This window comes from Ascaphus truei, unplaced genomic scaffold (genome assembly GCF_040206685.1).
Source record: "Ascaphus truei isolate aAscTru1 unplaced genomic scaffold, aAscTru1.hap1 HAP1_SCAFFOLD_346, whole genome shotgun sequence".
In the NCBI taxonomy this organism is placed as follows: domain Eukaryota; kingdom Metazoa; phylum Chordata; class Amphibia; order Anura; family Ascaphidae; genus Ascaphus; species Ascaphus truei.
In genome coordinates, this window is record NW_027456464.1 from 176,092 (window position 1) to 188,454 (window position 12,363).

At 49.3% G+C, this 12,363-nt stretch overlaps 1 protein-coding gene across 2 annotated transcripts in view; it reads left to right on the plus strand.

Annotated features, from left to right (window-relative positions):
• Positions 1 to 12,363, plus strand: part of LOC142483626 (zinc metalloproteinase-disintegrin-like protein H3) — a 232,001-nt gene that overhangs the window by 170,971 nt on the left and 48,667 nt on the right. Inside the window, exons 14-15 of one of the 2 annotated variants that reach the window (XM_075583642.1) lie at positions 10,250 to 10,394; positions 11,656 to 11,736. In XM_075583642.1, coding sequence (XP_075439757.1) covers positions 10,250 to 10,394; positions 11,656 to 11,736 — 226 coding nt within the window. The remainder of the gene's footprint in view (positions 1 to 10,249; positions 10,395 to 11,655; positions 11,737 to 12,363) is intronic. The other variant, XM_075583643.1, reaches the window with a different exon arrangement.

A 12,363-nucleotide genomic window follows, 5' to 3' on the forward strand; every position in this document is an offset into this window, starting at 1 on the left:
GAGGAGAGAGAAAAGAGAGCGCACGCCCCATAGTGTATAGCTGTATATTTAATAAAGGAAATGGAGGGGGGAAGGGGGGGGAAGGAATCGCACTCACAAGGATAAAAAAGTTAAAAGCGTGTCATGAATAAATCACCACCATCCGGCTCTTGCTTGTCTTTACTTGTCTTTTGATGTTGCTGTCAGGATACAAACGATCTCTGGTCATCAAGATGTTAACTCAAGCGTGGAGCAAGGGAACCGGCATTAATGGAGTCCTCTGAAGATCTCTCAGCTGCGTGGCCTGTGACCTCATGGAGGCGCGCAGACTCCTGGGTGACATGGCCTCCTATACTGTGTTGGAGTCTGATCCGGTTGACATTTACCAAATGTTGCTGAAGGAACTTCTCACTACTGCACTGGGTGATGGTATTATTTCTAAATTGGAGTATACATTTTTATTCACTCTACATCCACGCACTCCCATTTTTTATCACTTACCGAAAGTTCATAAGTCCTTGCTCAATCCCCCTGGTAGGCCCATTGTGTCTGGGATCAAGTCGATGACGTCGGGCTTGTCCCAGTATGTTGATTATTATCTTCAACCCTTTGTAGCACAGCTCAGGTCACATATTAGGGACACGCTCCACGTTATCGACTCGGTCTCGGGCATTAAGTGGAAGCCAACATATCTATGGGCCACATGTGATGTGGCATCTCTTTACACATGTATAGACCATGCCAGGGGGATCGAGGCCATTAAGTACTGGCTTGACAAGGACTTATCATTTCCAGAGAAACACAAACAATTTATTTTGCAAGGTATTCATTTTATTTTAACGCACAACTATTTTTTATTTGATGACACTTTTGTAGAAACCCAGGGGGCAGACGAAGGCTGTCTTTTCCTGGTCCTCTGCACTCATAGGTACCTGGTAGAACCCAGATCGTAAGTCGAGAACACTGAATCATTGGCTTCCGTTTAGAGCATTCAGTATCTCTTCAATGTGAGGAAGGTTGTACTGGTCTGGTATTGTACGATTGTTCAGGGTTCGATAGTCGACACACAGTCTTACGGATCCGTTCTTCTTCCTTACCACCACTATGGGGGAGGCGTAAGGACTCTGAGACTCCGTCAAAATCCCAGCGGTCTCCATTTCTTTCAAGACGTTCCTTACATCATCCACATCCCTAGGGGCGATGTGACGAGAGCGTTCATGGAACGGAGTGGCGTCACTCAGTCTAATGGCATGTTGGGCACTGCGGCTGCAACCCACATCCATCTCACTCATGGAGAACACAGTCCATCGTTCATTCAACTTGGTTGTCAGCCAATCTTTCCACTCAGTTGGCAACGTCGACTCGCCGAAGATGAAGTCCAGGTCGACTAACTGCTCACCCACTGCAGCAGCGTTCACCTGGGACATTGTTTCCACAGGGCTAACCGGATATATGCAACCCAAACTTCGTCCTGCATCAAGTTCCATCGGGAATGGGGAGATGTTCTGCACATATATGTAGGTTCGTAGAGGGATTTTAGTCATCCACTCTCTCACTTCGGGTATTACCCTATACCCTCTCTGAACCTCTTCCTCAGGGGTACTCTCCAGAGAGAAAAGATGATCTGTCTTCTCTCAATCGGGATAACAGCACCAGACGGCCATACGTTGCACTCCCCCTGTAAAATTGTTGTCAGTCCGGCTTGACGGTTGTAGAGGTCCCCGTGACGCTTTAAGGCAGTGGTGGGGAACGTCCGGCCCGCAGGCCATATAAGGCCGCAAAATCATTTAGTCCCGCCCCGGGAAGCAAGCCTGCAAGAATGGTTTTAAAAAAAAAAAAAACTTCCCCTCTCCTGATTGGCTGCCCGTGCTGTCACTCTGCCAAGATTTTTTTTTTTGGCCCACCTCTTCTTACATGGAGCAAGTGTAGGGTGCAAGCCCTCAGCACTGCCCCCCTCCCTTCTCTCCTCCACTAATGCCGGGCTCCTTAGGCTCCGCCCCTCTGTCCCTTCCTTTAGGCTCCGCGGGCCTGCCAGTCTCATCTGCAATGGCTACCTATGCTGCTCCAGCAGCCCATCCACGGGCCCCAGGTAACCCACATGCCCCCTTATATCCCTCCCGGGCACCTTACCCACCCCAAGGGAGGAGAGGCCTTATTTTTGTGTGTGTTTGCAGAGGTGGGCTTATTGTGTGTGTGTGTCACTGTGTGTGTGTCTGTCTCTGTCACTGTGTGTGTGTGTGTGTGTGTGTGTGTCAATGTCACTGTGTGTGTGTGTCTGGCATTGTCACTGTGTGTGTCTGGCACTGTCACTGTGTGTGTCTGGCACTGTTACTGTGTGTGTGTGTGTGTGTGTGTCACTGTGTTTGTGTGTGTCACTGTGTTTGTGTGTGTCACTGTGTTTGTGTCACTGTCACTGTGTGTGTGTGTGTCACTGTCTCTGTGTGTGTGTGTGTGTGTCACTGTCTCTATGTGTGTGCGTCTCACTGTCTCTGTGTCTTACTCTCTGTGCGTCTCACTGTGTGTCTCACTGTCTCTGTGTGTCTCACTGTCTGTGTGTGTATGTGTGTGTGTGTGTGTGTGTGTGTGTGTCTGTGTGTGTGTGTGTGTGTGTGTGTGTGTGTGTGTGTGTGTGTGTGTGTGTGTGTGTGTGTGTGTGTGTGTGTGTGTGTGTGTGTGTGTGTGTGTGTGTGTCACTGTCACTGTGTGTGTCACTGTCACTGTGTGTGTCTCACTGTCACTGTCTGTGTGTGTCTCTGTGTGTGTGTGTCACTGTCTGTGTCACGGTCACTGTGTCACTGTGTTTGTGTGTCACTGTCTGTGTGTGGCAGCAGCCGCCTGAGGTGATAAAGGACCTGAGTATCACCAGGGCAGCGCGGGTAAGCAGCGCTCCGGGGGGGAGAGGGTATAAGAGGAGTGGGGCTTGGGGGATGGGGGGGAGGGGTTATAAGAGGCTGGGGGATAGAAGAACGAGTCTGTGGAGGGAGAGACACCTCACTACCACCTCTCCTCCTCCTCCCCACACCGGGCAGCAGCTGGGGAGGAGGGCACCTGCTCCGCAGTGCCGCAGTGTAAGATGAGAGGGTGCTATGCAGGGCCCTGACAGGGGAAGGGCAGGATGGCCCTGGGATACCACCAGGCCTGTCACTCAGTCACTGAGTGATGCCTAATCCCAGCATCATTGGTCTCCTTGACTTCAATACATGTTGTATGATTAACTTTTGCAGACAAAATGATCTGTGCCCCATAAAATGACTCAGTGTGATCTAAGCTGTCAGACCGTCCCTCATGCATCTCAAATTGCCACTTCTTGCAGCTGATTGTCATTCTTGTTTAGAGAGTGTCTGAAAGTGAGTGAGAGAGGGTCTGAGAGTGTGTGATTCCCATCCCCTGCTCCGATTTGTGTGTGTGTGAGAGAATACAGACACCAACCCACAGTCAGTTATAGTCTCCCACCACCCAAGTGTCAGTCACCCAAGTGTCAGTCAGTCAGTCACCCAAGTGTCAGTCAGTCAGTCACCTAAGTGTCAGTCAGTCAGTCACCCACCCAAGTGTCAGTCAGTCAGTCATCCACCCAAGTGTCAGTCAGTCAGTCACACAAGTGTCAGTCAGTCAGTCACACAAGTGTTAGTCACACAAGTGTCAGTCATACAAGTGTCAGTCAGTCAGTCAGTCACACAAGTGTCAGTCAGTCAATCACACAAGTGTCAGTCACCCAAGTGTCAGTCAGTCAGTCAGTCAGTCGCCCAAGTTTCAGTCAGTCAGTCAGTCACCCAAGTGTCAGTCAGTCAGTCACCCAAGTGTCAGTCAGTCAGTCAGTCACCCAAGTGTCTGTCAGTCACCCACCCAAGTGCCAGTCAGTCATCCACCCAAGTGTCAGTCAGTCAGTCAGTCACATAAGTGTCAGTCAGTCACACAAGTGTCAGTCATTCAGTCAGTCAGTCACACAACTGTCAGTCAGTCACACATGTGTCAGTCAGTCAGTCACACAAGTGTCAGTCAGTCAGTCACCCAAGTGTCAGTCAGTCAGTCAGTCACACAAGTGTCAGTCAGTCAGTCACACAAGTGTCCGTCAGTCACACAAGTATCAGTCAGTCAGTCACACAAGTGTCAGTCAGTCACACAAGTGTCAGTCAGTCACACAAGTGTTAGTCAGTCAGTCAGTCAGTCACACAAGTGTCAGTCAGTCACACAAGTGTCAGACAGTCAGCCAGTCACACAAGTGTCAGTCAGTCAGTCACCCACCCAAACCAAGAAAACCAGTTGCGAGTAGCAACATCATCAATACCAGCTAACATCACACGCCTCACCAAAGAGAAGCAGTTCCAGCCATCACATTAGGGGTGAGTTAATTAAATGTTTTACCAAATATACTGTAGCAGGCTAATTTTTAAGTTGAAAATTTTGTATAGCCCGCGAATGATGTTATAAATATCCAAATGGCCCTTGGCAGAAAAAAGGTTCCCCACCCCTGCTCTAAGGCATATACCCGGTTGCACTCCTCTCGTAGGACGGGATCGAGGAGCAGGTTGGCCATCGGTAACTCGTTGGTCTCTTTCAGGTATGCTCTGATTACAGCTCGTACTATATAAGTATTTGTTCCCAAGATGATCGGATACTTACACTGTTCTTGGGGTTCAAGGCATACCATCGCTTCCACATGCATGGGTGTTTCTTGCCGGTGTTCAGTTGGAGTATTTCCAGTTGAACCCTTACAATACCGTCGATGGGGTAATCTTCGTTACTTAACCCCCTCACCTTCATATGTTCTGCCGACCGCAAGGGGCAGTGTTTGAGGTGCTGGTCATAGAATTTTTGGTATATTATGGTCACTTGGGATCCGGTGTCCAGTAGAACAGAGGCATAGATCCCTTCTAGCACAACCCGCACGATGGCCAACGGGCCTACCTGGCTGTACGCATCCCATGGTGAGGCATCATCACTGGGGCCGGGATCAGGAGGGGCCTCATCGGATCCAGTAGGGGTTTCTGGGTCAGACTCTGCCTTTTGTACATGACAGACCATTGACCGGGCTGAATTTCCTCTATTGGGAGGTTTTTCCTCTGGGGGGTCCTCCCTTTCTGGACAGTCATTGGAGAAGTGGCCCTTCTTACCGCAGTTATAGCAAACAACTTCGCTGCGTTCAGGCCGAACCTTGTACGTGGAAGATGGTTTGTCTGAGGTTTTTAGCTTGTACCCCTTTGACAGGGCGGCAACTTCTTCCTTCTTCTCCATAGGCCCCTTTCCTTTTGATACGGATGGGCCCTTGGGTTTTGTGGGAGAGTGTAACATGGCATGTGCTTCATGAATTTTCACCTGGCGCAGCAATCTGGTGAACGTAGTGGGACTCCCTTCCATTAGTCTGCTGCGGATCACATTGGCTATGGGGTGAGTGGGGCTTTATCCCCGCAGGTACTGTTTACGAAGCGCCTCATCCATCCCAGAGGCGGGAATCAACTTACGATTGAGTAGGATTCCTAAGACCAGTTGCAGACGGTGTATGAATGCCGACAAGTCTTCCCCCTCTTTCTGATATAGATGATAGTACCTCGTCCAGATTGCTCCTTCATCGTCCACTAACCCGTATGCGTCCAGCAGAAATTCCATCATCTCTAACGGCGTCAACTCTGGGTGTAGTTCCCTGTGAATGGTTACAATTATAGAAGCTGGGGGCCTAAGACACTCCATGATACGCTGCCTTTTCACTGCGTCAGTGCACGACCATTCCTGTACTACTTTTAACGCATTCTCCCTCCAAGAGTCTATCCCTTCCTCCCTCTGTTTGTCGGGAGTACTCCAGAGAAGGCTTTGAGTTTCCAGTAGTTTTGTGACTGGGATGCCATGGTAATGGCCTCTACGAATTGTGGTAGCGTCAACCCCATTACTGAGCTTTCATTAGTTACCCGGCTGTCTCTGATAGGTCGGGAGTTCATCCCATGGGGAGGTGGGGCTGGTGAAGGAGGTGGACTGTCAGCCCAACTAGTAGCTCCAGTGAGAGCGCTTGGAGTAAAGGCGACTTTGGGTGGGGGAGAGTCTACCCGGTTTGGTGTACTTGACACCGGTGCCGGAGGTGGCCAAGTACTGGTGGATGGTTCACCTGGAACCTGGGTAGTGTCCCTTGATGAAAACATTGCCCGTATTTTTGGTAAGTCTGAGTATAAAAGGGGGTAGCCTTCTGGCAGGGCCTCAGGGGCTAATAGGGTGCCCGGGGCTGTTTCTTGGCATATGTCCCGCCCCACAGTGAATAGTATGCTGCTTCAATAACAGTAGAGTCGTACACTCTGCCCCGGCACCATACTGTATCTGGGCCTAGGAGCTTCCTCAGAGAGTCCCGGATGTCACTGTCTGCCATTAACGCTGGAACGTTCCCTACTGCCATTACGTTACTAGGTGGTTCCTGGGCCGTGATGGCCCAAGCATGGACCTCTTGACTTGAGGGAATTAACATGTTGCTGATCTTTTATGACACCAAATTGAATAGGGCACCCCAGGTCTGATCTCAGCAGCGCCTCCAAATGTAACGGGTATTCCCCCTACCCCAATCACAGGTATAGTGTATGTGAGGGGGAACCTATGTGTTACCAGGTGTGGTGCGTATACCTGTAGGTTCACAAGAGGCCTGAGCCTCCGCTTGCTGGGAACCTGGGGTGAGTCCTCTGGATCGATCTGGTTTGCAGCGCCTCCACCTGTGTAGGGTTCTAGGAATGTAGAAGGTTGCCTACACAGGATCCACATACACAATAAGTACATACATTGAGATGTATATAACCAGTTTACTATATATGCAGAATAATCATAATACTTTACATCTGTATCAGCAACAACCACTGTATACTCAGTAATACTACTCCCCCTATGGGGTAACTCCACACCAGGTACCGTAGTCCCAAATTTCATTCACTCCACTAGGAGTGTACCTTGCACCCACCACCGTGTACCCCTACACCGTGTCCACAGTCTAACCCCTTTGTCCCGTGTCAGCGCTGCCACTATGTGTGAATATATAAGGTGATTTGTTGGTGCACTTATGTAGGTACCTGCCGAGTGCTCCTGCACTCGGGCCTGCAAGCAACTTCAAAAATGATCCGCCGTTTGGTGATCCGCCTGCGATATCTTGCCCTTCCTTGCACGAGGGTCCGCCAGGGGCGATCCCACCCTGGAGATAGTCCTTGTCTCTTTGGGGCATAGGCCTGAGCACAAGCCTCTTCTCGGGGAGCGCAGCGTCCGCTGTGTCCCTAACTAACACTGGTACTAATGGGGCAAGGTCCCTAACCTAGAGCCTGTCCTTGTAGCACCACAAGCTGTAAGGGGCTCAGGACCTAACTTGGGCCTAAGGGGCTGCTGGCCTAATGCTGTGGGTCACAGACCCCTGCACTCACCTCCTTCCCCTAGCTCTTCCTGGTCCTGACTGCCTGTGTCCCGTGCGCATGAAATGTATCAAAACCCTGCAAGCAGGGAGATACTACAGCCCTATTGGCTCCCTGGCATCATGTGGGTCGCTGCTAAGGCTCATGGGACTTGTAGTCAATTCCAAGAGCCTCCCTTGTAGGCTAGTGCGGCGCGCGCTTCACTGCGCATGCACAATGCCTCTGGCTGGCCGCCGCATCTCTTCCTGTACTGCGCATGTGCGAAGCACAACATGGAGGCGCCCTGCATGGGCGTCCGCAGAAATGTTTTCAGGGGGGGGCATCATTTTAACTAGACAGAGAGAGTGGGTGTGGGGGGGGTGTGGGTGACGGGGTGGGTGACTGACACTTTGGGTGGGTGACTGACTGACTCTTGTGTGACTGACACTTGGGTGACTGACTGACACTTGGGTGGGTGACTGACTGACTGAGGGTTGGTGTCTGTATTCATTCACAGACAGACAGACACAACCACACACACACCCTCCCTCTCAGACTCTCTCAGACTCTCCCTCCCTCAGACACTCTCCCCCCTCAGACACTCTCTCCCTCCCTCTCAGACACTCTCTCCCTCTCAGACACTCCCTACCAGACTCTCCCAGACTCTCCCTCTCAGACTTCCCCCCCTCAGACACTCTCTCCCCCTCAGACTCTCTCAGCCTCTCTCCCCTTCAGCCTCTCTCCCCCTCAGACTCTCTCAGACATTCCCCCCCTCAGACTCTCTCAGACTCCCCCCCCCCTCCCCTTCAGAATCACACACACACACACACACACACACACACACACACACACACACACACACACACACACACACACACACACACACACACACACACACACACACACACACACACACACACACACCTTGTCTGGTGCCACTCTAATGCAGATAGTCCCAAGGTGTAGCCCCATCTCTTTCTTACCCCCTCTCTTCTTCATTCACTTTCCCCCCTCACCCCTCTCTTCCTCACTTCCTCTATTACACCCCCTGTCTCCTCACTCTCCCCCCTCCATCAATTATCCCCCTCTGACTCAAACCCACTCCCTGAATCCGCCCTCACATTCATTCCCTCCCCCCCTGATCTCACTCACACACACACACACACACACACACACACTCAGACACACACACTCAGACACTCGCAACAAGGGGGAATCGGAGCAGGGGGGGGGGAAACGTAACGGGGGGAAACGAAACGGGGGAAACGTAACGGGGGGGCATCGGAACGGGGGGGGGACCTGAGCAGGGGGGAATCGGAATGGGAGGGGGGGAATCGGAACGGGAAGGGGGGACCGGAGCAGGGGGGAATCAGAACGGGGGGGACCAGAGCAGGGGGATGATTTTGGAACGGGGGGATCGGAGCAGGGGGGGGAATCAGAGCAGGAGGACAAGGGGGAAGCGAAAGTGGCATGGAGCAGTAGTCACCTGACTTGCTCCATGCAGGAAAGGGCGGGCCTCGCTATGCAAGCTCAGATAGAGCTTGCGAGGGCAAAAAAAAAAAAAAATCCTGGCAGCGTGCCAACACGCGCCAGCCAATCAGGAGACAAGGGAGGTTTTTTTTTTGCAGAGACGCGCGTGCTTCCTTGAACATCGTGAGCGCGCTAAATCCTGTCACGCCAGTGCCCTCTGTCCCCCGCTGTTGGCGGCCGTGGATCCAGGGGGGGGGCAAGCGCCCCCCCTTGCCCCCTCCTGCGGACGCCCATGGCGCCCTGCACTGTCGGGACGCCGCGGGACCTTGGGAGTACCGGAGTGCTCCCTGCTCGGCCCCCACCCTCCAGAAACTCCGGCGGGTCTGCCGCCTGGCTCCAGCAGCGGAGGTAACGAGGGGGGGGGGGTTGCAAGGCAGAGGGGGACCTGGCTACACATGGATATACAGTACATACACATAATACAACAGTATAATTGACAGGATGGGGTTATGCAGGGCTTGACCTTTATTAAACTCAGCCACATTTACCCCTACCATCACACCGTATATTAATAATCTATGTATATTAAGGGACGTGCAGTGCAGGTGCCGTATATTAATGACTGTGTACACAAAGGGACATGCAGTGAATTGTATATAATTGCTGTGTATATACAGGGACGTGCAGTGCTCATGCTGTGTATTGATACTGTGCGTATACACATGGATGTGCAGCATGGGTGCTGTATTTTGACACTGTGTATAGACAGTGAGGTTCAATGCATGTACTATATACAGTATATAGTATATGCAGTGCTGGTTTTGTGTATTAATACTCTGTGAATACAAGGTGGCATGCAGTGAGGGTGAATTACTTCTAAAATAGCACCGCTTAGTAATTTTGTGACCTGCAGAGCAATGTGCTGCTGGCCACTGAAGTGATTATTCATTTGTAAGGAAGAGGAAGCCAATAATAAAAAGCGCCCTTTCATGCCCCTTCATTCCAACGACTACTAATACTGCAACACTGTCTTTAGTAGAGAGTAAGGTGGTAAAGTTTTGGGATCTATAGTCTGTGCAGGATCCACATTGTGGGTTCCACCTGTTGAACAGAATATACAGTGCTGTGTATTAATACTGTGTATTCAGAGGAACCTGCAGTGCAGGAGCTGTATATTAAAACTGTGTATACATATAGAAATGCAGTGCTGGTGCTGTATATTAATACTGTTTAACCACGCGGATGTGCAGTGTGGGGGATGTATATTAATACTTTGTATACACAGGGACATGCAGTGCGTGTGCCGTATAATAATGCTTTGTGTATACATGGGGACACACACAGGGCTCCATAATAATAAACTGAACTGTGCAGTGCAGGGTGCTGTATACTATTACTCTGTGTAACTGGGACACGTTGTGCGGGGTGCTGTATATTAATACTCTATCTATACACAGGAACGTGAAGTGTGGGTTGCTGTTTTGCAAGGGTGGCAATGAGAAACCCTTTCGTGCTTTAACCTACGTTACATCTGAGAATTGTAAAGCAATCATTTCTCCCAGTGTAATGGTGGAAAACGGGACCAGGTGTGGAGACGACAAAGTGAGTTCAAGGAGAGCAGATTGTAATCTCTTATGGTGCCCTAATAATCACTAAGGAATCAGTGTTATGTGCTCCAGTAGTATAATGAGGTCTGGTAATGTAACGTGGCCAGGGACCTGGTAGTGCACACATAGCTGTACACAAAATGGTACAAACACAATTTATTGTTTCCACAATACATGTGGTGCATTTGATTGCCCCGGATTTGCACCACGTTTGTTGTGATACATATACCACGGTACTTATTTTTAATGCCTAATGATCTGAGAGAGACTTCCGCTAGATTCTCCCACTTCAAGGACAGGGCTGAAACTACCAGAACTCTACCTCTCCATATGTGATCAACTCCTACCAAAAGTAATCTTAACCGCTTCATAGCCACATAAGCCTCTATTACGGTTGTTGTATCCCCATGTTTACCTGAAATATGCAGGGCAAATTCACTGTAATTGAAAGTGCACCTGTACATTCCAGAGCAATCTGCTTTCGTATCTATCTTCCAAAAGCAATGTGCCTCTGTGACATGCAAAGCAATGCGCTTCTGTATCTTGCAAAACAACGCACTTCTGTATCTTGCAGAGAAATGTGCTTCTGTATCTTGCAGAGAAATGTGCTTCTCCATCTTGTTGAGTAATGCATCCCTCTATTTTGTAGAGCAGCATGCCCACTATATAGCAGAGCAATGCCATACAGGCAGTCCTCGTTTTACGACGCTTCACTTTACGACGAATGGCTTATCCGACGCTGTCCAATGCATCCCTATGGCCGGTTTTACGACGCCAAAATGGCTTATCCGACGCTCTTACGACGCTTTGCAAAGTTGCAACATTATGTCAATCAGAAAGCTGCAGTCAGGGAAATCATCCTGATCAGTCTGTGTGAAGGTTTTGTGGTATATTTATGCCTTTAAACATGTCTAACAGTTTTATTATACAGTTCTGGATTCAATAAATAGAATCTTTACATCATAATGTATGTGTGTGCAGCATAATCTTATTGTTTGAGTAAAATATTTTGTGTATTTTAGCATTAAAAATGCCTTCAGGAACGGAACATTTCATTTAAACAGTGTTCCTATGGGAAAACGGGTTTCGCTTTACAACGTTTCGCTATCCGACGCCATTTTGAGTAACGCATTGCGTCGGATAACCGAGGACTGCCTGTACTGTATATCTTGCATAGCAATGTGCTGCTTCCGTAGCCTAAAAGGGATATCTCCCTGTCTGTATTCTAAGACATATTTCCATCACTCCCTTTTCAGATCTGCAACAACAGGCAATGCATGGACATCGACAGTGCTTACAAATCATCAGGCTGTTCTGCCAAGTGCAAAGGACACGCGGTGAGCTCCTGCTTAGCATATGTGCGGGGTCGGGGGAGGAGTGGATGGATGAAGTGCAATGGTTAAAGAGCAGACAATAAAGTAGTGGTGTTGTTGAAGAAAAGTCCTCCTTGGCGCTGGTCCTCAAATTGAGGTTGTGAATAGTGATAAGGAAAAACAAAAATAATAAACGGTGTAAATCCTCTATAAATCTACTAAGATCAATAACACCACAACGTGTGTGCCTATAGCCAATGAAATAAACTCTAATCCTAAAAAATCCCAATGAAAATACTCACAACTACAATTGAAATGAAATAATTAAATGTATCAGTGCTCAATTGTGAAAGTGCCACACAGTGGTACTGCAGTGAAAACAATGTGGATAGTTTAAGCCTTATATGGATGTGATTACACATACAGTGTTTACTGGAATCTAATATAAAGCTGATATTAAATGATTTGATGATCTAATAAAAAGCATATACTGTAAGCTCCAAAAAGGAGACGGATTGATGTCCAAATAGGAATAACATGGAATGAGGGAAGAGAAAAGTAAAGCTCTCATGGTACTGTAACGGTCAGACCCCCACCCAATCTCACATTGGCCCCTGTGGTCTACTGGCCCCCATTACATGTCTGTGTAGT